The 26503-nt window shown below is 57.4% G+C and overlaps 1 protein-coding gene and 1 non-coding gene across 2 annotated transcripts in view; both read right to left on the bottom strand.

The window, feature by feature from the left end:
* The window catches only part of EVL (Enah/Vasp-like), a 52160-nt gene that overhangs the window by 24036 nt on the left and 1621 nt on the right, over positions 1–26503 (bottom strand). Inside the window, exon 2 of the mRNA XM_027776373.1 lies at positions 16944–17121. Within this exon, the coding sequence (XP_027632174.1) occupies positions 16944–17121 (178 nt within the window). The remainder of the gene's footprint in view (positions 1–16943; positions 17122–26503) is intronic.
* On the bottom strand, positions 8751–8813 carry MIR342 (microRNA mir-342). The gene has a single exon (NR_129377.1). It is a non-coding gene; the product is annotated as a microRNA mir-342 (primary transcript).

Raw genomic sequence — 26503 nt, 5'->3', positions numbered from 1 at the left:
GGGGGACGCGCGCCCCCCCAATGGCTGCTGCCCAGGCCTGGGCGGCCCTCCACTCCCTCTGAGCTGGCACCGAGAGCCACACCCATACCTGGTTAAAAGCTTTGCCTTCCAGCTCCCGGCCCCACTGAGTGCAGCTGCCACTCCTGCTCCCTCACTGCCACTGTCCCTTTGTCCCTGTAACCCTGACTCTGGTCTGCCCAGGCCCACAGCTGTTCTAGCTGAAACCCCAGTGGACTCGGACTGCTGACCCATTGGGTCCATTTCACCTCACTGTCAGAGCAAAGGTATGCAGGGCAGAGGCTGGGGTCCAGCCAGGCCTGGGTGAGCTGGTGCCCGGGCTCCTTGGCGCTGGAAGGGCTGCGGCCTGCACCGGGGGTCTGGGCTATCCGTGAGGACGGGGCCTCCTGCGGCCCTCGTTCTGCACTGGCACGGAGCCTTCCGGGCCACACTCTCTGGGGCAGGAGCCCAGGCAGGCCTGGTCTGTGTGAATGCGTGCCAGCGAGCAAGCGAGGGCTCTGTGGGGGACTGCTCCTTCTCCTGGCCAGTCACTCAGGAGACTCAGAGAGCCACAGTGACTAGGGCAGGGACCCTGGGAAAGAGGCCTCACACCTCCCCGGGGACGAAGTAACAGTGACAACCCCAGGGACTGGGGCCCCCCCTCTTTGCTCGTAGGACTCAGGGATGAATGTGCAAGCACTACTCAAACAGCAGGAGACACTTCTCTTGACTTAACTGAGTCCTGATCCTCACAACCAGCCGGACAGCTCCCATGAGGACTGTGACAACTAAGGGAACCCCAGAGAGGTCATGTGACTCGCTCAAAACAGCAAGTGGCAGAGTGAGAAACAAATCACCAGGGAAATGCCCTTTCTTAAGTTCCGCCTCATCGTGAAGTCAGACTGGCCCTGACTTCGAGAACAAAGATGGCGGGGCAGCCTCCTTCCCAGGTCACCAGGAGAAGCCGGACTCGGGCTCAGTCCTCGGACAAGGCTGTCCTCAGGTGTGGCCTGGAGTCCATGCACTGTCCCCACCCTATCCCTGCCAAGGCAGGAGGACACATGATGTCCTGGCCCCTTGCTCTGGGGGCCACCTGAGCTGCCCGGCTGCCGGCGGGGTACCAGCCCCGGGCTCTAGCTGAAACGACTGGACCCCGCGGGGCTCTAGGGCTGCACTCCGGTGCTGAGGCCACTCGCGTGTCTAGGCTCTGTCCCTGTCAACCTGGTCTAGCTCTGGTCCCTGCTCTCGGACCAAGGCTTGTGGTGCTTGGGCCCTACTGGCTGCTGCAAGGTGCTTCTGAGGTGGGGGAGACCTGGTTGTGGTGGCTGGGGGAGGGCGTGCAGCCTAGAGGTCTGGCCCCTCCAAGTGGGGGAAGTGAGCAGTGGGAGAGGCCAGCTCCTCCCTGCTGGTGGCTCCACCTGGGGCCCGCCAGGGTGTGAAGCAGGCCCCTCCACACTTGTCCCTGTCCTGGGTAGGCAGGGACATTAATGACTGCGGCTCCAAGGAGGAGGTGGGCTTGCGCTTGGTAAGCACACTGTCCGTTTCAGAGGGCACTCGCGGCGAGGACCTCCCTGTGAGATACTGTAATCGAGAAAGCTGGCCTTGTGCAGGGAAAGGGGTAGGGAGGGCTGGTGAGGGGCAAGGAGGGCATGTTTCGAGGCTCCAGGAGAACGACCCTCCCTCCCCACTCCTCAGCTGGCCGAGGGGCTGAGATACGTGCCTGTCACAGGACAGACCCAGGTCATGGCAGCCCAGGTGCACAGAGCCCCTCCTTATGGGGTACTGACAGTGCTGAGTCCTGCCATGAGACACACAGTGACAGTGAGAGAGCACAGGTGAGAGACAGGGGAGGGAGGTACAGGTGAGAGACAAGCGATGGCGTGCAGGTAAGAGGGCTGCAGGTCAGAGGTAGGGTGTACAGGAGAGAAGTGAGGGGCACAGGTCAGAGATGAGTTGGGTGTAGATGAGACAGGTGAGGGGTGTAGGTGAGAGGTGAAAGGGTGCAGGTGAGACAGGTGAGGGGCACAGGTGAGACGTGCTGGGGGTGTAAGTAAGAGACAGGTGAGAGATGAGGGCCAAGTGAGAGGCAGGTGGGGGGACGCAGGTGAGACAGGCGGAGGGGTGCAGGCCAACTGAGCCGTGCCTGCCCTCCAGGGACATCTCTGCTCTGCTTGCCTCCCCACTGCCACACCACCATGGATTCAGGCGGGCGGGCACCAATGAACGATGGCTGAATGCATGAGTGTCCGGCCCCAGGCACACAGTCTGAAGAACTCCAGCCAGGGGCTGACGCTGGAGCAGGTGACACACTCTTAGATTAACAGCAGCCTTGGGGTGCCAAAGCTCTCAGCCGGAACTGGACCGTGTCTCGAGCCTGGGGGTCCTGGAGGAGGTGAGATACTGCAGGCTACCAGCAGTGGGAGGGGCAGGGCAGGGAAGACAGAGCCCAGTGACTGGGCATCTGCTTCGCCACATACAAGGCCCTGTACCAGGGACTTCGCAACCGGCACACGCGTACCAGGAGCCCCGCTTGTGAGCTCTTACTCTAGAGAGCCGAGGCACCATCTTCACGGCCCGAGCATGTGGAAGCCATGCCAGGTTTACACCAGAGAGCCAGTGCTGACGCACCCCCAGTTAACTGTGACTGCAGGAGGAGGGAGGACGGGAGAGAACGGGGAGGCCCTGAGAGTCGGGGAGCCCTGTGCTGAGCATCCTGGCCAACTCCGTGTGGCACATGTGGGCTCTCGGCACCCACTGCCACGCTGCCTGTGCCCACCTGGTGGTACCTGGCAGAAGTGCGCCAGGAGACGGATCCGGATCGGCTCACAGGCTCTCAGGGCCCTAGAGGGCCTTGGGGGCCCCTGAGTCTGACCCAGTGTGTGGGCCGATGGCTCTCGCTGGCAGAAAGTTTTCTTCCTGACGGGCTGAGATGGTCTTGCCCAGAACCGCCCCAGTGCTGTCAGGGCCAGAGGCGGCCCTCAGTGCCAGCCTGGTGCCTGGGCAGAGGGGCTGGCCTGCACCCTCCTGGCCTCCTTTCCCTCACTCCTGCCTCCCCGGGCCTTCCCGTCCCAGCTGTGCACCTCCGGGTGGCCCCCTCTGAGGGGGCTGCGCCGAGCAGGCCGTGCGTGGGGGTCCCCCAACCTCTGGGACTCGGTTTCCTGTCGAGTGAGGACGGGTCATTTAGCCCCAGATCTCGACAGCGCCACAGGAACAAGGAGACGGGCCGAGGAGCCAGCAGCGGCTACTCTGGGATCACAGGAATGCGCTCCTCCTGCACTGGCAAGCTCTGTCCAGTAGTGTGCAGTGGCCAGGAGACCCTGAGGGCAGCTTCTTCCCAGGGAGGTCCAGCGGGTGTCGGGCTGGCACGACCCTGCAGGTTCTTGTCCGAGGCCCTCCATTTTAATTGGTGGCCTCAGGTGGGCAGAAGGTGAGTCACTGCTGCCCCACCTCTTGAGAAAGTCCTGCCCACCCGGCGCGGACCTCACCGAGGCCCTGGCACGGCAGCCCCAGCTCCTCAGGGACATAGGGGCCGGCTGCTCCCAGTCCATCTCTGTGGGAAAGGCATCCCCTGGAGGATGGAACCTGAGCTCCCGGAAGTGCCAGAGACAAAGGATCAGCACCTGCTCAATGAGGCTTGATGGAATTTCTGGCCAGCAAACGACAGCCACCTGGGCTGGGCTGGGCAGAGTCCCAAGCCCTGCTCAGTCCCTTCCCCCGCACCATCTCGGATGGAGACGGTGCAGCCTCCCCAGGGGGGTTCCCTGGCATGCCTCCCCTCTTATCCCCAGGCCCCACTTTTCCACAGCTACCCTCCCTGCTGCCCAGCTACAGGCGTCCACATGGGCGTGGAGTCTGGGACCTGGAGTAAGCCCTGGTCTGGCCACGTGGGGCCGGTTGGTGAGGGGCACACAGGAGCAAGTGGCAGAACTGGGCCGGCCCCAGTTCTGGGAGACAAACGTCCCCTAGCCCAGGGCTCTGTCCACCACAGAGCACTAGGTAGCCCTGGCCGAGTGGCCAGCTCTGCCTCCGGGTTTCAAACCAGTGGAGAAGACAGCCTCAGTAGCAGCTAGTCCATCACCTCCCCACAGTGCTGCTGGTTCAGTGGCCTGTGGCAGGAGCTCGGTGTGTTTCCTGGTGTCTCCTCTAAGGGTCCTTACTATGCGAATTTAGGCTCATAGCAGGCCGACGTCTCCCTGAGACAGTCACGCCAGCTGAGCGTCACCTGCTGAGGTCCTGCAGCCGGTCCTCCAACCTGGGCCCTGGCACCAGCAGTCCCTGCTCAATTCCACGGGGACCAGTGAGTAAAGCTGTGAGTAAGAGCCAGAAGACCTACTGAGCTGGGAGGTGAGAAGTGCAGGTGAGACCGTGCCCAGAGAGGGAGAAGATGGCCCAGGCCCAGGGTGAGAGGCACCAAAAACGATACTCCTGAGAGGGAAGCCTTCCACCTCTGACAAATAAGCACGCCAGCTACGTTGCCGAGGCCCAGGAAAGGCAGGGACTGTCCGAGGTCACGGCCAGCCAAGGGCCCAGCTGGAAACAAATCCCTGGCTTCCAGGACAGGCTGATCCAATCCACCTGCTTGGTCCCACTCAGGCTGTGCTCCCCAAGCACAGAAAAGTCTCCCTTTCCTCAGCAAGCACACGGCAGGATGCAGAACTAGCGTGAGCGTGCCTCAGACCTCAGCAAGCACGTGACAGGATGCAGAGCTAGCGTGAGTGTGCCTCAGACCTCAGCAAGCACGTGGCAGGACACGGAGCTAGCGCGAGTGTGCCTCGGACCTCAGCAAGCACATGGCAGGATGCAGAGCTAGCGTGAGCGTGCCTTGGACCTCAGCAAGCACGTGGCAGGACGCAGAGCTAGTGCGAGCGTGCCTCAGACCTCAGCAAGCATGCGGCAGGATGCAGAGCTAGCGTAAGTATGCCTTGGACCTCAGCAAGCACGCGGCAGGATGCAGAGCTAGCGTGAGCGTGCCTTGGACCTCAGCAAGCACGTGGCAGGACGCAGAGCTAGTGCGAGCGTGCCTCGGACCTCAGCAAGCATGCGGCAGGATGCAGAGCTAGCGTGAGCGTGCCTTGGACCTCAGCAAGCACAGAGCAGGACGCAGAGCTAGTGTGAGTGCGCCTCGGACCTCAGCAAGCACAGAGCAGGACGCAGAGCTAGCGTGAGCGTGCCTCGGACCTCAGCAAGCACGCGGCAGGACGCAGAGTTAGCGTGAGTGTGCCTCGGACCTCAGCAACCACGCAGCAGGACGCAGAGCTAGTGCGAGGTGTGCCTCGGACTGAATACATTGCGAGAGAAGCCGTCACACCATGGTTCACAGAGCCCCTGGCATGTTTTGGGGCGACAGGACGCAGAGCTAGCGTGAGCGTGCCTCGGACCTCAGCAAGCACGCGGCAGGACGCAGAGTTAGCGTGAGTGTGCCTCGGACCTCAGCAACCACGCAGCAGGACGCAGAGCTAGTGCGAGGTGTGCCTCGGACTGAATACATTGCGAGAGAAGCCGTCACACCATGGTTCACAGAGCCCCTGGCATGTTTTGGGGCGAATCTGTCCAGTCTCCCAGCCCTAGTTTACAGACAGGAAACTGAAGTACAGAAGGTGGAGTGGCTTGCTGAGGTCTCATGCACGTCCAGGCAATGGTGTGGCTGGGACAGGAGGCCAGGTCTCTCTCTGCCCAGTGCTGCTGTTGCTTCCACCCACCATTCGGTGAGGAGCCCACTGAAAGCCCGCGAGTCGACCCTAGACCCATCCTCACCCTAGGTCCGGCGCCCCGCCCCCGCCCCAGCAGGTGGGAGTGAAGCAGGAAGAAGAGCTCCCGGCACCTACAGTTCACTCTGCAGAGCACGGTGCAGTCACAGTGGCAGAAGCAGAAGCAGTGGAAGGTCCACTCCCTGCTGACCATTACGGGCAGGGGTCCTCGGCACAGTCCAGGAGGTGCCCCTGGCAGCATCCTGGCCACTTACCTCTTCCTCCCCAGCCGCCGGGCTTGTGCAGTGTAACTGATACGCCTCCCAGCCATCCAGTGGCCTTCACCACTTCAATCTTTAATGATGCGTCCCAGCTAACCTATCAGAACCCTGCAGTCTACCTGATTCCAGCAAGCTCCAGGGGCCCTGGAGGACCATCCGACCCCTGTGGGGGTTCATCACAGGCCCGGTGACACCAGGTGTCTGGCAGCCAGACAACCGCTGTGGCTCTGATCCCTGAGGGTGCTGGGTGGACAGGCACGTGTGGAGGCTGAGGGGGCAGGGGAGGCAGTGGAGACCCCCAGCACTGCACCCTTCCAGGCCTTCCTGCCCTCCGCGCCTTGGTCTCTCATTGGTCATCACGTCTGCTTACTCCTTACTTGCTCCTGCTCCCGGTGGGGCTGGCTCCAGGGCCTACAGGGTCACTTCTCCCACCCCAGCAGCCTCCTTCCTCCCGCCGCCCCACGTATGGCCACGCCCAGGCCTCAGTGCTCACACCTGTGGGTATACTGACTGTGCATTCTCTCCGTAAGGCTTGTCCACATGTCCCTGACTGGCCTGCTCTTGGAGTCCAGAAACCCCAGTCAGCAGCCTCTGCCCTGTGTCACTGTCCCTTGTCCTCAGGTGGCAGTGCTAGCTGCTTCCGTCTCCCACCCCTGTGCCTACTGCAGGACCCTGCCCACGGCCGATGCACCCACCACTGGTGTCATGGGCACCTACTTCCTCCACTGGCCTGGAGTTCCTCCAAAGAGGCCGCCACGGCTCAGCCTTCTCTGAGCCCTGGAACCTGCCACGGGGCTGCCATGGAATAAGTGCAGAGAATACCTGTGGGACACCCAAACGTGGCACCAGCCCGGACTCTCAGCACCCTCTCAAAAAGCAACACCACCTCCCTACTTCAGCTTTGATTTCTGCCCCGTGCCCCGCTGCTCACCACACCCCACCTCTCCTGTAAGTTGTCCTGGTACATGCTCACCGGGCCCATCGAGGTCCGTGCGGGTGCTCTCCTACTGGGGGCTTTCCACGAGCCCCCAGCTGCACTCTGCTCAGGCTGGCCCCACTGAGCCTGTGTGTGCTGATGACATCTGAAAGCAGGGCTCTTCCGTGCCATTCGGCCGGGGGACTACTGTGGCTCCCCTCATTTTCCACGGGAAACCCTCACTCCCGGGTGGAGGCTTCCAAACCGCCACCTTGCCTGGCCTAGTCCCCCAACCGCCGCCTCCAGCCCCCTGCCCCCCTCAGTGACCTCCAGGATCAGCAGCTGGAGGTCCCTGAGCACTGGGCCCCCCTCCGCAGGATGCGCTGACGCCCGCCAGTCTCCCCTCGCTCCTGGAGCAGAGAGCAGACGCAGAAACACACATGGACCCTCGAGCACACGCTGGCCTCCCCTTGTCTGCTTCTGATGTGGTGCTCGCCCTGCCCTTCTGTCCAAACCCTACCACGGTCATCAGGAGACTGATTCCAGCGGGCGGGTGACCTGAGGCCGGCTTCTCACCTGCCCTCCTTGGGATCTGTTAATAGTGTTCTCACACAGAGGCTAGAGAGAGCAAAGACGGAGATCAGGGTGACAAGGGCACTGCATCTGCCCAGCGTCACCCCCAGCCCAGCATGGCCCAGGCTCATGGACCCCAGCCCTGAGCACGCAGAGTCCGGGCTCTGTCCCTGAGTCTGACTGTCCTCCAAGCTCAGACTCGAAGCCTGTCCATGGGCCTGGGCCCACCTGTTCCTAGCCTCGGCTCCCTCCCTCACACGTGTCCGATCACAGGGGCCCAGGGGCGGGGCGGGCTCCGACGTATCTCTGAGCCTCTGTACACGTCAGGGAGTGGAGCCCCCAGAATGACAGCTTGTGTTCTCACCGTGCTTCCCAGCTTACAGAACACACCCCACCAGTTTCGCTTCCCAGCTCCCGCCAGCCCCGTGAGGTGGTGGTTCTGTCTGTTTTCAGGATGAGGCAATGGAGACTCAGGGTGGAGAAGCCAAAGGGTTCTCAGCTGCTCCGTGGGATGGGTGTGGAGAGGAGCCTGCAGTGAGGGCATGGCACCCTGTCACGTGCTCCAGAGTCGGGGCCACTTCTGTCAGTCTCCTGTGCCGAGCACAGTCGCGCTCCTTAGGGGGCTGCTCGCCAAGCCCCGCACTGGGCAGCAGGCAGGCACCGTGAGGCAGGCTTCCCAGCAGCCCAAGCCCCGGAGGGGTGCTCAGCACTGCCAGCGTGCAGGGGGAGACTCGGGTCAGAGAGGGCCCTTCTCAGACTTCAATTTGAGCTCCCCAACCACCAAGACAGGCCATGCCGCCCTGATAGAGCCTCCCTGTCTGCTCCCACACCCCCACAGGGCCTGGCTCAAGCCCGTCTCCCTCTGAAAGCATTCCCAGCCCACTCCTGCCCACGCAGCCTGGCCTCCGTCTGTCTTCCAAAGCACGGGATATTGGCACAACCACAGGAGTTGGCACTGTCAGTTACTTTGGCATATGATTGAAAACCAAACACAGAGTTAGTCCACATCGCTACGCAGCTTATAGACCACGAGCTTCTTGGGTTACCCTCACAACAGTCCTGTGAGGTAGGTAGGGGGATCCTTTACAGAGAAACCGGCCCTCGGAAAGGCTAGCAGCCCGCCCCAGGGCATGCTCTCGGCATGGCTGGCACCTGGCCCCAGGTCCATCTGCGTCCACGCCCGATGCTCCTTCAGCAGCACGTGTGTCTCAGCACAGAGCGCTGAGGTCCTCCGGAGGGGCTGCTGGCTGGGCAGGCGGCTCCGTCCTCTGGGGCGGCGCTAGGCAGGCCAAGGTGACGGGTGCGATTTCTGTGTGAGACAATCCGCTGACCATGCCCTCAGTCACAGATAGCACCCCTCACCTTGAGCCCAGTCTCACAGGCTTGCTGGCTGGTGGGTGCTCGCTCGGGAGCTCCGTCTGGGTCTGCAGGGAGCTGTGGTGGCAGGAAGCAGCACATGATGACGCGGGAGCTCATGCACCTGGCAGCTCTGCAGTGTCGATCTCTCTCCTGGAAGCTGCAGGTGCATGAGGAAGTCAAGACGGCTGCCCTCGAGGAGCTCACAGTCTACACCAGCAACCAGACGAACGGGCAACGGGGAGAGACGCCCGGGTGCACCTGGCGCCCAGGAAGGCAAAGGATGAGCAGAGCCCCCTGGAGGCAGGCTGAGCAGGAGCGTGTCTGCAGGCAGCTGGCGGGGAGCTCACGCTGGCTGGAGGTCTGATGAAGGGAAAGGGCACGCACCAGCCAGAGCGCAGGGCTGTGGGCCTGGTGGCAGGGGGGACAGACTGAAGAGGGGAACCGAGGCTGATGAGTTCAGGCCCTGCCACAGCACTCCAGGGCAACAACGAGCCAGAGGCGGCCCAATGGAAGCCTTCTTCACACACACAGAGGGGCTGGAACCGAGGGCTGCAGGCTGTTCCGGGGACTTGGTGTGCCCCGGCCTGGTAGGGACATGCCGAGAGCTCACAGGCCAGACAACGGGCAGGGCTTTTTTTTTTTTTTTTTTTTTTTTTTGTTTGCCACTTTCCCTTTACTTACCTCACAAGGCAGGTAAAGTGCGAGCAGTGGGGTGGGCATGGAGCTTAGATGATGCACATGCTTTTCCTTCCAATCTGCCTCTATCTTGGCCTCTATTCCCCTAGAGAACCCAGTTCTCACTGAGAGAGAGAGAGAGAGAGAGAGAGAGAGCGAGAGAGAGAGAGAGCGCAAGCATCCCGGGGGGAGGGATGGCCCTGACACGATCCCTTTGCCCAGTATATTTTTCAAGCCTCTGGGTATGGAACTCGAACTACACAGGAGGCCGTGTGGGATCCAGCTGCCTGGGCGGGGGAGACTCTCTGAGTCTCCAATCTGACTGTATTTGCACAGGGAACCGCACGCCGCACCCTGGACAGAGCAGCAGCACTGCCCCACCTCTGAGCACCACTCCTGAGAGAACAGACAAGTTCAGCTTCCGGACTTGGCCACCAGGGGGTCGCCTGCACACGTTCTGGAGAGGCAGATGATCAAGACAGCACAGGTCCGCTCTCACAGGGCAAGCAGGCTACTGGGGCCCTGAGCCCGAGAGGCGTCCTGAGGAACAGGTTGGGCAGTGTGATGGACTGGTGCACCAGGTGGGTGGGGTGGCCAGGGCACAGGACCTGGCATGATGTCCCTGAAAATGTCCCACTGGGCCCTCTGGGGCCCTGTGGGCCTGCAAAGCCCTGTGATTGGCTCCCTCTTCCTTCCCCTTCAGCTAGGGAAGTAGCTGCAAAGGTACATATAGAGGCGGGGTGGGGAGGCGCCGCATTAACACCCGAGATCCTTCCCACCTGTGAACATGCCCGGAAAAGCGGCTCATGAGGGAATGCTGTATCTGGCGCTCTGTGGCTACCATGGAGCAGCTGCGACTTCGTTAGAGCACCTCCTCCAACAAGCCCAGACTGCTGAGAGGCGGAAGTCGAGGCCGGCATCCCCACTGTGGCTGTGTTATTGTTTTAAAGCATAGCTACCTCATCCCCACCTGAATGTCACCAATACAGACGTGGGGTCTTGAAGCGCTGCATGTGTCAGGACAGTCTTGTCCTCGTTAAGAACCACTTAATTGAATGCGAGATGAAGAGCAGCCACAGCCTCTAAGGTGAGGCTGAAGGTGTGGCAGGGAGGAAGGAGGTGTAGACAGCCACACAGTAATTCTAAGGGAATTCAAAGGCAAAGTCCTCTGGGGCTGCTCAGTCCCAAACCAGCCAGCAACACACTGCCCCGCCCAGCGCCACCCCAAGGTCACTGTGGGTTTTTGAGCAGCGTCTCCTAGGGAGTCTTCGTGGGTCCGAGCTGTCTGGAGCACTGCATGGGAACTGTCAGCTAAGCCTCAGGACAGCAGAGAGGCAGGAACCATGCTAACACTCCATGTCACAGTCAGGGGTCCGGGCGTGGGGAGAGCGTGCCTGCTCAGTACACACACCAGTACACATCTGCGCACACATGTACACGTACACACACGCACAAATATACATGCGTGTGCACACACACAGGTACATCTGTGGTGTGCAGGCCTGGGAAGAACACGGGATGGAAACGTGAGCCCCACTTGCAGGAGCGCATGTATGGGCCCTCCACACTCCACCGCTCTCCGGGTGCCGTGGGGCCAGCACTGTGATGGGTCCAGCAGCGAACAGGTCACGCACGTCCCCACACTGCATCGTGGGAGACTGAGCAGCACAGGGGGCGAGTGTGGACAGCAGCATGGGCAGCTCAGGGAGGGCACTTCCCCTGACCTGGGGCGGGGACGCAGCACTCTTCCCCGGGACAGTGACAGGCAATGTGAGGAAAAGGACAGGCACGCAGCAAGCAGGACGAAGGGCAGGCAGCCCCTACTGATTCTTTAAGGCATGGCCACCGTGTCCCCATCGAAAGGGATCTTAGCCAGTTTATGACGAGATGTCCATGAAAGAGGAGGGCGAGGGTGAGGGGCGGGGCTCTCCACGGGCTCGCGCTGTGTGGGGCAGCAGGCGCCACCTCCCGACGGAGAGCATTAGGCCGGACTTGGAGGTGGAGACAGGGAGCACACGCTCTGGTGGGGGACAGTGTCTGAAAAGGCTCAGCGCCGGCAGCTGCAGGACTCCGCCTTTCTACGTGGTGCCCGGCCAGGTGGGCCGTCTCAGATCCTGGGTTGTGCAAACCTGCCCACGCCTGGCAGATGTTTGGAATTCTCTCTCTTAAAGCAATCTCCAGGATGATTTAAAATGACAGCTCTCAAACCGGAGCCACGGAATCTTGTCTCTCCGGTTCCAGTCCTTTTTCTGAGGAGAGGACACCAGGATGGTGGCACCGGGCTCAGCAGGCAGAGACGCCCTGGCCAGAAGCCCTTTACGGGGAGGTGGGAGGAAGCGGAGAAGCTCCCAGCCCTCCTTGCTGTGCTTCTGTAGAAGCCGGGCTCTCACCTCCCGGACGCCTTTCCGCCACGCCGCCACGCAGCTCTCAGTAGCCAGGCGAGGAGCCCCCGAGGAACAGCTGAGACCCACCAGCACGTCCTGGGCCCTAAACGAGAGATGGTCCCCAGGGCAAGGCGAGGCCCAGCATTGAAAGACGAGGAAGCCAGCGCTTTCTGCTCTGGTCCTGCGGCAGGTCTGGCCGCAGCACGACTCCCAGGACGTGGGCAGCACGGCCGTCACTGCCAGGGAGCGCACTTACTCTGCCGTGAGCCTGGCACACACCATGTGATGGGAGGTGGCCTCGCGCATCAGCCCAAGGTGACGCACAATCCCTGTCATCAGTACACCTGTGCTTTGGGCTGGGAAGGCATGGAGCCATGATTAACGGTGCAAGGAGCTGTGCCCCCACGCTGCGCTGCACTTCCTCAAAGCTACTGTGGAAATGCAGAAACAAATCAAAACAACATCACCAATTACTATAAGAAAAAGGTTCACCCTTACTAATAAACAGAAATGGCAACGAAAATGTGATTTCTCTTCTCTCTGGTGATTAAGATGAACGAGAGTACAATGCTCGGCTCCTGTACACCACGGGTGTAGACGGAGCGTAAGCCAGGACGTCGCTCTGGAAGGCACTTGGCAAGATAGACACAATTGTGCAGGTGTAGACAGATAACTCTGCTCAGGAAAGTAACTGGACAGGTACACGGGGACGTTCACGGCACAGAGCGTGTCGGGACACACGGGGACGTCCACGACACAGAGAGCATCGGGACACGCGGGGACGTCCACGACACAGAGCGCGTCGGGACACGCGGGGACGTCCACGGCACAGAGCGTGTGGGGGCACACGGGGATGTCCACGACACAGAGCGTGTTGGCACACGCAGGGACGTTCACGGCACAGAGCGCGTCGGCATAAAGACCACCCTCTCCCACGGGTGCAACGGGACGGCAGGTGGATGCTCAGCACGCTCTCCGCCACATCGCGTTACCGGACCTTCACACGATGTCGGGTGGAGCCCGGTGCACGCGGACGTCCTTGACGTGGGAGGCACCGGGCCTGGTGGTACGTGAGGGACGCAGGCCACTTCAGGGCTCCTCCACTCCCCGTGCCGGGCCCCACGAGCAAGGGTCAGCGCGTCCTTTCATGCCGGAGTATTTCTGCCGTGCAGAAGTTAGGCGGCAGCACACAGCCGCTGCACCCTGTCCGTGTCTAGAATCACGTTGAGTCCTGGCCTGACAGGGCTTTTCGCTCCTGGGAGGCAGAGAGGAGCAGGGGGACGGACACGGGCCGCATGCCTGGGCCATCGTCAGCACACGGTGCAAGCTGCGTGAGATTACAGGGAAGTCCCTCCCTCGGAGTCTCGGCTTCCTGGCCTGGACAACAGGGCCATCACCTGGGGCTCCCTCGCGGGTGTGGGGGATCGGCTGTGGACCTGGGGCGGAGGAGGGTGTGCAGTCCGTGTGGGGCAAACACGTCTGCTGCCAGGGCTGCCTGGGATTCAGAAGGCCCCCAACCCCAGAGGAGCCTGCGCTAGCGTCGGCCACACGCGGAGGGAGAGGGGCTGTGTGCTGGCGGGGCCTGGCCTGAGGAGGCGAGGTCTAGAAAGGGCCATGGCCCAACAGCGTCCCAGGACACCCGACCCGACCCGACGCCCATCACAGGCCTGGATGTCCCGTGGGCAGAGGAAGCGTGTTGGTGGTGTGTTATGAGGTGCCAGGCTCCGTCCTGGACCCTCGAATCCTCTCCACAACTTTTAAGTGGGACTTGCAGGTGGGCTTCCCACTGCAGGGGGCTGAACAGAGTCCACCAGCCTCTGGCAGCAGGCCTCCTGCAGGAGCTGGTGGGCTGAGGCGGGGAGCGACTGCCTGGGCTCTGCATGACGTCTGGAGGGCTTGACCTCCAGGGAGCACGGTGGGCAGGCCCCCTTCTACACAGTCACACTGCGGAACACCCCCCTGTGAGAAAGAGCTGTTACAGGGATGAATCCCTCGAATGAAACGCCCAGCAGAAAAAACAGACAAGAAAAATCACACAGCACACGATTCCGTTTGTGAAGTTCACAGCTCCCCTACCATATGGACTGCCCTGCCATACGGGCTGCCCCCATCCTGGAGGGCGGGGCTTGTGGGGAGGGAGCCTTCCGGGCAGACCTGGCTCTACTGCCACCTGGGTGTGGCATGCGAGCTGGGGTACACCACGCGGCGACTCACCAGCTGTGCGCTTCTGATCAGGTGTTCACACCTCAGCTGAAGAAAGTTTAAGCTAGCGGGCTCCGGGGTCGCCCTGCCTGCAAAGAAGGCCCTGGCCAACTGGTCAGGGAAGGGCAAATGCTCCTCCCAGTGCAAGCTTCCAAGCCACCGTCACGGTCACCCCACACCAAACCAGCCGCAAGCTCCCCAACCCCACAAAGGCAGTCCTTCAACCACAACTGTGGGAGGTCTAGGCTCGAGTCCAGCTCGCTGCCTGCCACCAGTGAGTCATTTCCTCTTCAAGGTCATGGCTTTATCACCTGAAAACGGGTGAGCTAACTGGTCTACCTGAGATCCTCTGGTGAATGCAGTAACACACTGAGATAGGAGCTAGGCCACGTACAGGGAGATAGGTGAGGGCCCTTAAAGGGGGGTTACTGTGTTCCCCTTTTAATGAAGTCTCTGTGCTTTTTCTCTATGGTCTGGTTAATGTACGATATTCGCCCCTTTTACATGTCTCTAAAGAACTTACGACTCCTTGCTATGAAACAGGAGATAGGGATACTGAGCACACAGACAGGCTAAGGCCAAGATGGAGTCACAGTGGCTAAGTTTTCACAGCCAAGAGCTGGCTGCCCTGGGGCTGGAAGCAACCATAGCTAAGGCAACATCTTATACTTAGTAACTGCGTTCTCAGAAGTACAGACACTGTGGTGCTGTGGTCGCTGACCCCACAAACAATGGGGTGACAAATCACTTAGACGACGTGTAACTATTTTCTAAAGCCCACTTCCTATCAGAGCCACCCATCGCACGGGCGGCTCGATAAAGACCCCTCACCTCCAGGTCCTCTTTGGAAACCCATTTGCACCCCTTCCACTGCGCCTGGAAGCTTCCCCTTCCCTAGAAAACCCTGCCTACTGTCCTCTCCGGTTCCTGTCCACATCTCTAACTCTGTGATCGTTGGACAAGAACCGACACAGGGGCTGCTGATCACCCAGCACTCCCACGTCAGTAACTAGTAGCTCTTACTGAATGTGGGCGCTTCTCTGACAGTCAGGTGTCTGACCAAGTGAAGACCTTATTTTTGCCCTCAGTATATCTGAGTACAGATAAAATAAAGCTCCCCTCCCACATCCTGGGGGCCGGCGAGGTAAGTCAGGTCGGAAACTCAGCTCACTTTACCACAAAGCTCAGGGTGCCGGGTGGAAAGGAAGATGGTTTGGTAAACATTCGCTAGGTCCCTGCGCTGTTTCGGGTGCTCAGCGGCAGAGAGGCATCCCTACCTCCCGAGGTTTACCCAGAAAACCCGTAGACCTGGTGCCCTGTCACGGCAGGGAGTGCGCTATGAGTGCCCACGGTGTGCCCTGCGGGGCGCAGATGAGGTCTCTTCACGTAAATGGCATGCTGCAGTCCAACAGGCCAGGCCCAGGAGACACGGAAGAGCTGTCTCTCCAGCCCTGCCTGGTGGCACAGTCAGTGACATCAAATGGCCGTGTTGGAAGCCCCTGGTCCACTCAGGTTTGTGTCCTGGGCCTGGGTGGCCCGAAACGAGCTGGCTGTGCATGCCCAAGCTCCTGATGAACTGGGGGGAGGGGTCCTAGAGCAAGACCCCGTGGGGGTGCTCCTACCCACCCCCGCCCTGTGCACGCACTCTCCGTCATGAGTGAAATCAGAGGGGCCTAAGCACCACGCCCGCCTCTCCCTCCTCTCTGGGCAGCAGTCATCATGACGGCAATAACACTGTGTGAACCTCGAGTGACCACATGTGCCAGGGCCTTGCGAAACACTCTGCACTTAATTGTAAAAACACCCGATGATAAAACTGAGGCACAGAAAAGTCGAGTGACCGACCCAAAGGTTCCCGCTAGAATGTGGCGGAACCAAGACTGAAACTGCGCAGTGACTCCCAGCCCAGTCCTTAACGAGCAGCGTGTTCGCCAAGGTAAGAGCTCTAGCCACCTCCAGGACCACCCCCAAGGCAGTCGAGACCCCGCGCCTGGGAAGGCCTCAATCCTCCCTCTAAAGCTCCCATCGGGGATGTCCAAGAAAAGCCTCGCACACTTGCTTTTCTGCTTGAACTGCTCTGCTTAGAAATCTGTTGCTGCCCACCCCTTGCCTGCCAGACGCCATGCATCGCACCTGCCCGTCTCCCAGGTACCCAGGCCTTTCCCTGGCGAGCCCCCAGTCCAGACAGTTCACCTCCCTGGTTCCGACCCGTGCCCCAGGCCCAGCATGCCCACTGCCACTTCTGCCCTGTGACCCCACCTCTCTGCAGTGCACCTCAGGCGTCACAGTGCTGCTGAGTGCCCTCGGCGGCCCAGCTGGGCAGGGTTACTCACGCCTGTGTTCCTGGGCACCGTGCACATCCCTTCACCAGGCACACAGCACAGCATGTCACGGTTGGCCGCTTATGGATCTGCCTACCCTGAATACCAACTGCCTTGAAGGGAAGGGTGCTATTCATTTCGTATCCCGTCTTGCCTAGCCAGGTGCTTGCAATCAGTAAGTATTGAGCAAATGTTTCTTTAACATATGGACGGATAACCGAGTTCCAGAATGGGCTGCTGTCTGTTCTCGGCCGACTCCGCAAACACGCATTCCAGAACGTGGGAGTCCGTGGTGAAGTGAGACAGATCTGGATACGCAGCTCTCCAGAGCAGAGCGCACACGCATGATACATGGCACGAGAGGCAGAAAGGTACAACCCTGTTCTCGCCCCCTCAAACTGTTCACATCTCTCTGCATCCAGAGACGGCACGGGTCTGAGAACCCACAGAACGCGTGCTCCAGGTCGGAGCAGTGCGAGGATAAACACGGCTCACAGCAGAGCTGAGCAAGGCAGGGCTCGGCACCAGCCCAGGCAGACCCCTCGTACCTCCTTCTTGGGAGTTCATGATGTTCAGGGCAAACAGCATCGCATTGGAGAACGTGGTCGCCTCCTCCTTGCTCGCAAAGTTTAAGCCGTAGACCTGGCGGGCATCTCGCCACTGGTGGAAGGTCGGCGTCGCCTGATTGTACTTCAGCCCTTTCACGATTGAGTAATTGATCACAACCTGGAGGGGAAGAGAGACGCATGTAAATAAACGAAACGTAAGTGAGCTGGAGGGAGCGCAAGGACAGAGGTGGGTGGGGCTTGAAAAGGGAACCTGTGCTCAGGCGAGTTTTCAGGCCATCATCTGCCAGGGCAGAGGGTAACAGCCCCGAGGCCATTTAACTCGGACGCTGTGCAGCTGCAACTTGCCGAGGCGATGGCCTGAGCCGCTCAGGTTCCCTGGGTGCTGTCCCTGACCCCGCCTCTCAGCCACGTCCACGCGAGGTGGTTCCTGCACTTCCGTGGGGCTCAGTTCCTCCAATTATGAAGTGGGGATGCCCTGAGACTGGCTCTGTGGCCCCCCGGCCACTTCTGTGGGGCTCAGTTCCTCCAATTATCAAGTGGGGATGCCCTGAGACTGGCTCTGTGGCCCCCCGGTGCTACTGTGATCACAGCGTGACATCTTACCTGCATTTATCTTATCTCCCGTACACAAAGCTCCTAACGCAAGAGTCTTTCCTAATTCCCGTCTGAGCTCCCATAGCCTCTGCAAGGGCCAGTGTGTATAAAGTGTTAATAAACAGTGAGTCGCTACAAGGCTAAGTTGGAAAGGGTAATGTGGCAAATTAACCAACTAACTGAAAAAGTTAATGTGACAAATACACATTCTTCCCTTGTTTTTTAAACACTTTTTTATTTATTCGTAGCAGAGTACATGCATGCACACAGAGACAGAAAGAGAGAGGGGGAGAGAGAGGAAGAGCCAAGCACCCTCTATGGGGTCCGATCACTCCCAGTCCCTTCCTCCAGGTCTTGAGCCCCCTGGACCCGGACACTCATAGGCATGCCTGTAGGTTACAGGGGGGTGGGCCCGGGATTCAAACCACTGTCGCCGTGTGGGATCTGGCTTTCCCGGGGCAGCGCATTACCTCCGGGCCACGGAGCTGACCCCATGATCAATATCTTTACTATTCACCAGTCTGTAAGTATCAATGGCAGCCCTGATGGGAAAGATCAGAGAGCGGAACCCTGCTGACATTCAGGGAAGGGAACACCAGGTCTGTCTGCGTTAAATGAAGAGAATTATTTGCAGATACTTCAGACCTGCATGAGTGAGGGGCGCCAGTGAGGGCGGGGGGAGGCCTGCAGCAGACGCAGCGTGGAGCTCTTCCCTGTTCCCACGTGCTGGAAGCCACGTGTGCCGACACCCCAGAGCGATGAGTGCTGTAGGGTGGACAGGAGTGTGACCCGGCTACGCGAGGTGTGGTGAGGAGAAAACGGCACACGACGAGCCTGCGGAGCTCCTGGCGCCCGGGGCTGCCGGTGTGAGCCACACCACCCCACGTGCCTAGGGATGGGCTCCGAGCAATTCCGGGTGAGGCTGGGAGGCCAGCTGTCCAGATGCTAAGGAAAGGCTTTTACTGCAGGAGAGAAACAAGATCACCTGATTTTGAGGCCCCAGGGCGCTGTGACCTGAGACCCTTACCGGCCCCCCATCAGGAAGGTGAACTCAGCAAGAGATTCAGAGGTCAAAGGGCGAGGCCGGGACACCTGCTCACTGGCGGGGCACTAAGGCGAGGACTGCTCGCGGCGCTCCGTCCTGCCCCACACCGCTGTGCTGCTGGGTGAAGTCCAGGAGAGGACGGCAAACGTGGCTCTGTGAGGCGGGGGGTCTGGGTCTTCCTCTCGGCGACAGAGATAAACTGTGCGAGCGCCAGTTCTGCCGGGGAGTGTTTACTTCACTGCTACACGTGAACAGGATGATGTGCTGGCCAGGCCCCGGGGTGGCCCTCTACCTTCGCTTGTCGCCCTAGCAGGGCAGGCTCACACACACACAGCTACCCACAGCAGCTGAGCTGGGGCCAGTAGATCCACCCCGGGTCATCGGAAAAAGGGCTGGGGGTCTGTGGAGTACAGGCATGACGGGAACTGGCGGAGACTGTGGCAGCTCTTAAGGCCTCAGCGCACACTAACAGAGGCCTAGTGACCAGATGGGGGGGGACAGGAACTTGCTCCATTCCGCCCGAGTACATCCATATCCGAAGGTCTGCATTCACAGTTTTTGTTCTTGCTTTTTGGTGACGCACTTCTAGTGACATTCTAAAACTGCAACAGAGCCAGCAGGTGGCATGGACTTTAAGGCAGCTGGATCCTACATGTCTGGCTCCACGATTCAAATCCTGAACCTGGAAGCTTGAAAATCACACATGTGTGCGTACGTACTCAAAGTCCAAAAAGAGAATGGAGGCGATGCAGTTGCAGTGTGGCCATCCCCACCGGGGGGTGACTTCTCACTTCCCCTTCTCTCTCTCTCTCTGTCGCTCTTTGGTGAGTGTGTGAATGCTCTATAGCAAAAACTAGAACAAAAAATCACCAAGCTAGAGGAAAACACTTTCAGTGGCAAAAAGCTGAGAAAACACGTGATGTCGTGAACAGTCGAGAGATGGTAAAGAAAATTAAAAGAAGACCCTTTGGTGTGTCACAAGCTGCCATCTCTGGGTATCTGAGGGGATGTTCTGGGGAGGTGAGGTGGAGGAGCCCAGGCCGGGGAGCTCCAGTTGGTTACATTCTTAGAAGGGGTTGCAGGGGTGGGAGGGGGGTGAGAGCTGCAGGGAGGCTGACGTCCACTCAGAATGTGGACTAGGGGTGGCTGACAGAACCACTGCAGGAACTCGGACCCCAGAGATGGTCTCACTCAAGTCCTTGTTTTGCTCAGAGAGATTTCTTGCTATAGGACTCATGCACTTACCAGAGAGACAGACATAAAGTGAGAACACAGCCCTGGGGGGGTGTCCATGCCACAATCCCTTCTCCTCCTCTCTCCTCTTGGGATTTTGGGCACGCACATACATGCGCCCAGTATGAGTTTTAAGTCACCAGGTCTGGGACTCGAACAGCACTGGACTACGTGGGAGTCCAGCGACGTCACCATTACACCGTCTGCTGGTTCCATAACTCGACTTCTTTTAATGGTTGGAAAACTAGAGGACCAGGGAGCACGAGGGACTTGACCCAAGTCACACAGTGAATGACTGTGAGAACTGGAGAAGAAGCTGCATGCATGACCTGGGGCGTCCGCGCTGCTCCCTGAGCCGACACCCTGTCTGGGCCTTGCTGGAAGCCGTGGGAGTCGGCCCTGACTGCGCAAGGTCTGGGCGTTAGATAGGAGAGGGCAGGGAGCCTTTCGGGAGGCCACTCCTGCTGCGGAGAGCTCTGGGCTCTGGGGCCCACACAGAGGGCTGGTCTGCCGTGCCAGCTTGGCCCACCCCACCCAGAGTGGGAAGGCTGCCCCCACGTGCTGCTGGCTGCCGGGCACACACGGCCCCGACAGTCCCAGATGCTTTCAAGTCAAAGATGGTGCTAAGTACAAGGAGGGCAGAAGGTCTGCAGTCAAACGGGTCTGGGTTAAAATCCTGGCTTTATTACTTTGCAGTCGAATAACCTCAGATGAGTTACAGCAGTTTCCTCGTGTGTCAAATGAAGATAATGTTATAAATAAGTAATGCTGCACAGAATGCTCTTTTGGAGATGCGCTTCTGTAGCACATTTGCCTTATAAGAAGAATGGCTGGGGGATCAGTAGTTGGCATAATGGCTATGTCTCTGGACTCCCATGTAGTTGACCACAGTTTGAGTCCTGGACCTGGTGGCTTAAACTCACACCGGGCGCATGTGCGTGCGTGCCCAAGATCCCGAGAGGAGAATGGAGGAGAAGGGATTGCGGTGTGGCCATCCCCCCAGGGGGTGATTTCTCACTTTCTGTCTCTATGGCAAGCGCACACGCACTATAGCAAAAAAAACAAAAACAAAAACAAAAAACAACTCTCAAAAAAAAAAAAAAAAAAGGAGAATGGCTCCATCTTAAATTTACTACTTGGAAAGGTACTTCTAAGTTGCCTCTACAAAAGGAGAGTCTGATCAGTGTGTTTTGGACACATGTGCGGGTGACACACAGCTGACAGTCACTTGACCATCTGTGGGGTGGCATCCAGGGCGCCTGGGCTACCAGCAGAGCTGACAGCTCAGCGCCTACCAAATGCCACGCCTGTGTATACCCCGCTCAGAAGGCGGCCGAGGACCCACGTGGACTGGCACTACCTCGATTGTCCCACACCTCCTGCAGATACCCACATTTCTGACCTGCACTTTCACCTGCTCCTCAGCTACACAGAACTGGGTCAGAGCGTGTGTTCTTTGTCACTGGCTTCTCCTTCCTCTTGAACACTGCGTGCATCAGAACTGAATTCTGTTACATCGCATTCCACTTAACCATAGATACTTCTCCAGCCTCTTGCTGATGGGTCCCTAGCCCTTGGCTATCATGAATAAAACCTCTAGGAATATTTCGTACGTGTCTCTCAGTAGACACAGGCGCCGTTCCTCCTGGGCACACATCCAGGCGTGGTTACGGGTGGGCTGCGCCAGCTTGGGTTCCCACCACTACACAGCTCAGTCCGCCCGACAGCACTGGGTGCTCATTCTTCCGTGTTGGCCTTGTGGTGAGTGTGCAGGGCTCGCTGGACTGGGTTGTCGGAAACTCATGTGCGTTTTCGCATAGGAAAACGTAGAAAAATGTGCCACGACTTTCTCGACAACCTAACGGTTTAATTTGCATTTCACTGGTGAGTAGTGATGTCATGCGCCTTTCATGTGCTCAGTGGCCCTTCTGTCCCACAGCAGCGGGGACAGAACAAACCCCTACTCACGTTTTTTTGGTTTTTCCTTGTAAACAAAGATGTCTGGGACCAGCAGGTGGCATAATGGTTATGTCACCGGACTCCCATCCAGCCAACCATGGTTTGAGTCCTGGACTCACAGGTATGCCCAAAATCCAGAGTGGATAGCCACACCATAATTACTCCCTTGTCCTCCATTCTCCTCCTGGGATCTTGGGCATGCATGTATATGCACCCAGTGTGAGTTTCAAGTCACTGTGTCTGGGACTTGAACTGCGCTTGGCCATGTGGGAGTCCAGTAACATAATCACTTTGCCATCTGCTGGCCCTTTCTTCTTCTTTTTTCATTTGCTCACTAGAGAGAGACAGAGAAGAGGGAGGGAACGTGAGAAAGCAAGCTTCCAGTTCCAGAACGCAAACCACATTAGCCTTGTGAGAGTCCAGTGCCTTAACCACCACACTACCTACTGGCCCTACTAATTTACTTGCATTTACTTATTTTTTAAAAACTTTACCAGAGGTGAGTGTGCTTACTAAGAAAGACAGAGGAAGAGGGAGAAAGGACCCCACGTGGGGTGTGATCATACTGGAGTTCCTTCTCCTTCTTTCTCCATCTTGTTGGAATTTGGGGCATGCACACACATGTGCCTAGTGCATTTTTCAGGCCACGGGGGCCAGAATTGAACCCACATGGTCAGCCATGTGGGCTCTAGCTCCTTCAACCATGAGGCCATGGGGCCAGCCCAGCAATAATGCCTTTGTCACCAATTAAATGGCCACACATGTGCAGGTCTATGTAGACTTTATTCAGCATAACTGATTTTCTTCTCTTTCTAATGTGTGCTTTTATATCTACGAATTCCCTATATAGCAGTTTTACTGCATCACACAAGTTTTGCTATGTTGTATCTTCATTATAATTCAGTTCAAAATATTTTCGAAAATATATTGTGATTTCTTTTTGTCCCATGTTCGATTTAGTAATGTACAGTTTAATTTCCAAACATATGGCGACTTTTCAGTTATTCTTCTGTGACTGATTTCTGTGGTCAAAGAACACACTCTGTGCAATTTTCATCATTATTGATTGGAGACTTGCTTCATGGCTCCGCACACACTGTGCTCTGGGAGATGCTCTTGGTGCACTTGAGAAGACTACACACAGAGATCAGGTCACGTTGCCTAATACTGTTAGCCGAATTTTCTACACCTTTACTTCTTTCTACCTGCTTGCTCAGTCTGCTACTCATTGACGTTGGAGTTTCCAGCTATGCTTCTGTTTGTGTATTTCTTTCTTTAGATTTGTCCATTTTGGTTTTACATATTTTGAAGGCATATGTGTGTGTGTATGTATAGATATATCTATATACACACACATGTATACTATACACACACACACATACATACATATATATGGCGTGTGCACTTGCCAGAGAGACAGAGAGAGAGGGAGAGAGAGAAACAGAAATCAGAAAGCAAGAAATCACCTCCAATGGGGGATGACCATGTCACAATCTCGTCTCCATTTTCCTCTCAGGATCTTGGGCATGCACACGCACACACCCAGCATGAGTTTCAAGCTGCCGGGTCTGGGACTTGAACTATGGTTGGCTATGTGGGAGTCCAGTGATGTAACCATAATGCCATCTGCTGACCTTTGAAGATACATTATTAAATGCATACAAATTTAGGGTTGTTATGACTTTCTTTTCAACTGCCCCTTTTATCATCAGCTTTAGTATTCATTACTCTCTTAAAGCCTGTTTTATCTGATATTAATATAGTCACATCAGTTTTTTTTTTTTGGTTAGTGATTATAAGGTTTATCTTTTTCCAATCTTTTATTTTCAGTATATCTCATTAGCTTTATTTAAAAAATAAATCTCGGGCCAGCAGGTGGCATGATGGTTAAGATGCTGGACTCCTACATGGTTGACTGTGGTCCGAGTTCCAGACCTGGTGATGTGAAACTTACACCAGGCATGTGTTTGTGCATGGGCAAGATCCCAAGAAGAGAATGAAGGAGAAGGGATTGCAGTGTGGCCAGCACCCCCGGGGGGATGATTTCTTAATTTCCTTCTCTCTGTCTCTCTGGCAAGCACACACGCCTATGACAAAAACAGAAAGGAAGGAAGGAAGGAATCTCCAAGCTTTGGCAGGACTGCCTGGACACCTGCTGAAGGATAAACTTATTTTAAAATGTTGTACTTCTTACACAAGGGCCCATGATTACAACGTGTGCATGTGTGTTTTATCTTGAGGAATGTAGGAGTAAGTCGCAGTTCCTTTCCCATTCTTTTAAAGGAAGGTCTTGCGACTCCAAATGTTGTCTTACATGTTTCTGAGGCCTCTGGGTAAAGATAATCAAGAGTCCTTTAAAAGGAAGGAAGCTGGACCGTGAACTACCTTCCTGACCCCTATATTCACCTGGATCTAAACCCCACAGAACCGAAGGTCGACAGACTTCTGAGATATGGCACCCAATGACAGACCGTCCTTCCCAGAATCGCGCTGCCTGGCTAGCTGGTCTCCTGGGCTCACAATGCGACACATTCCGCCTTTCAACAGAATGCTCATCACAAAACGCTTCCTTTTACTGAGTTCAAATCTTTGTTGTAAGAATCCACACGTTCTAGTTCTGTTCTCTGGGTGCACACAAAAAGTGAACTCCCCCTCCCCGCGGTAACAGTTCAGAGATCTGCAAACGGAGGCCATGCCCCTTTCAGATGTCCCCTCTGCCAGTAAGGCCCTGCTGAGGCTCCTTCCTCTGCTCCCTCCTGCGTCCAGGCCCTCCAGCCAAGGCCCTCCTCCCCGGGAGGAAGCATTCCCAGCACGTAGAGCAGGGCCGCGACCTTCCTTCTCCTGGACCTCTACCTCCTGCTTCTATTAATTCACTCTAATTCTATTTACTTCTGTTAACTCACACCGAGAACCCACTGAGATTTTTGGTGGCCACAACTCACTCTCAGCTAAAAATCCTTTAGGCTTCTCCCCCTCCATGTGAGAGTTGTTCTAGACTTTTTCTGACCAGCATTAGAACTCACTGCTTTTTCCTCCCCACATGTAACCACATGGTTTTATATCCATCTTTTTAGTAAAGTGGGGATGGTGATTCTTGCACCTTTATCTTCATGGGGTTGTTGGGAGAATGCAAAGCAGGAAAAGTGCTCTGCAGGGCACAAGATATCGCACATGTACGATGGCTTCATTTGGCTATACGAGAACCTTTGTCTTTCTTAAAATGTTTGTCCCTTCGCTCAGCAGGTGATTGTGGTGATGGCGGTGCTGGACTCCTACACGGCCTTCCATGGTTTGAATCCCAGACTTGGTGGCTTTAACATTGCACCAGGTGCAAGTGTATGCATGCCCACCATCCCAAGAGGAAAATGGAGGAGAAGGAACTGTGGTGTGGCCATCCCCTCTGGGGGGGTGACTTCTCACTTGCCCTCTCTCTGTCTCTGTTTCCCTCTAGCAAGTGCATGTACCCAAAGGCAACAACCTAAAAATAAAATAAAACTTTGACCCTTTTGGGACCAGCAGATGATGTAATGGCTACAATAGTGGACTCCCATGTAGTTGACCGTGGTTCGAGTCCCGGATCCGGTGGCTCAAACTCATGCTGAGCACGTGTGCGTGCCCAAGATTCTGAGAGGAGAGTGGAGGAGAAGAGATTGTCTCCCCAGGGGGTGATTTCTCACTTTCTGTCTCTCCATCTCTGTCTTTCTGGCAAAAAAGTTTGTCCCTTTTAAGATGATAGTCTGTAGAGACTGGAAGTGGATCTGTGAAAATCAGTCTTTCCTTCGGAGAGCCCTAAAAGTTGAACCAGGTTTCCCGTCACTTCTAATGCATTGGTGTTCTAAGAACCTCTTTGCTAAGAGCCTAGCTAGCATGCCCGTGCACTTGGGGAGAGCCTCTCCACTAGAGCCTGGAAAGCCTATCCGTTAAATATGCAGTTCCGAGTGGAAGGCTGTTCGGCATCCCGTTGCTCTGCCGGGAGGCTCTTAGGGTCAGCATGCCTCTGAACTGACGCAGGAGCTGCAGCCCCTCCCTGCTCAGTGAAGAGGTCCTTCCTCATCTGAGCCCCGACATGTGGCCTCCTCTGAAGTGCAGCGAGGTGTAAGGCTCCTGAGACCGAGGAGTCTGGTTTCGGGGAACCCGGCCCCTCTGGCGCAGGGCCCTGGAATTTCCAGCACATGCGGTCTTCCGTGTGCCTTGGAGAGCAGCTAAGAGGGAGAGGGATTTGAGAGCTCATCGCAGTACCAGCGATGGCTCGAGGAACCGCCGTGACTGAGGGACCGCACAGCTCATGGACCTAGGTCACAGCTGTTGCCCAGGCGGTGCTGCCCGCCCTCCCCAAGGGGCGCTCTGGAACCTGTGAGATGCTCTTCCCTCGCCACCGTAACTGGAACTAAGGGTGCTAGACAGCCTGCAGTGTGGGGTACAGGGTGGGGTATAGTGTGGGGCACAGCATGGGGCAGTGTGGGGCACAGCGTGGGGTACAGCGTGGGGCACAGCGTGGGGCAGTGTGGGGTACAGTGTGGGGTACAGTGTGGGGCAGTGTGGGGCACAGTGTGGGGAAGTGTGGGGCACAGTGTGGGGCAGTATGGGGCACAGTGTGGAGTACAGTGTGGGGTACAGTGTGGGGTACAGTGTGGGGCACAGTGTGGGGCAGTGTGGGGCACAGTGTGGGGCACAGTGTGGGGCAGGGTGGGGGGCACAGTGGGGGTCA

Source organism: Tupaia chinensis, unplaced genomic scaffold, assembly GCF_000334495.1.
Source record: "Tupaia chinensis unplaced genomic scaffold, TupChi_1.0 Scaffold000671_1, whole genome shotgun sequence".
Taxonomy (NCBI): domain Eukaryota; kingdom Metazoa; phylum Chordata; class Mammalia; order Scandentia; family Tupaiidae; genus Tupaia; species Tupaia belangeri.
This window is presented reverse-complemented; position numbering and strand designations above follow the sequence as displayed.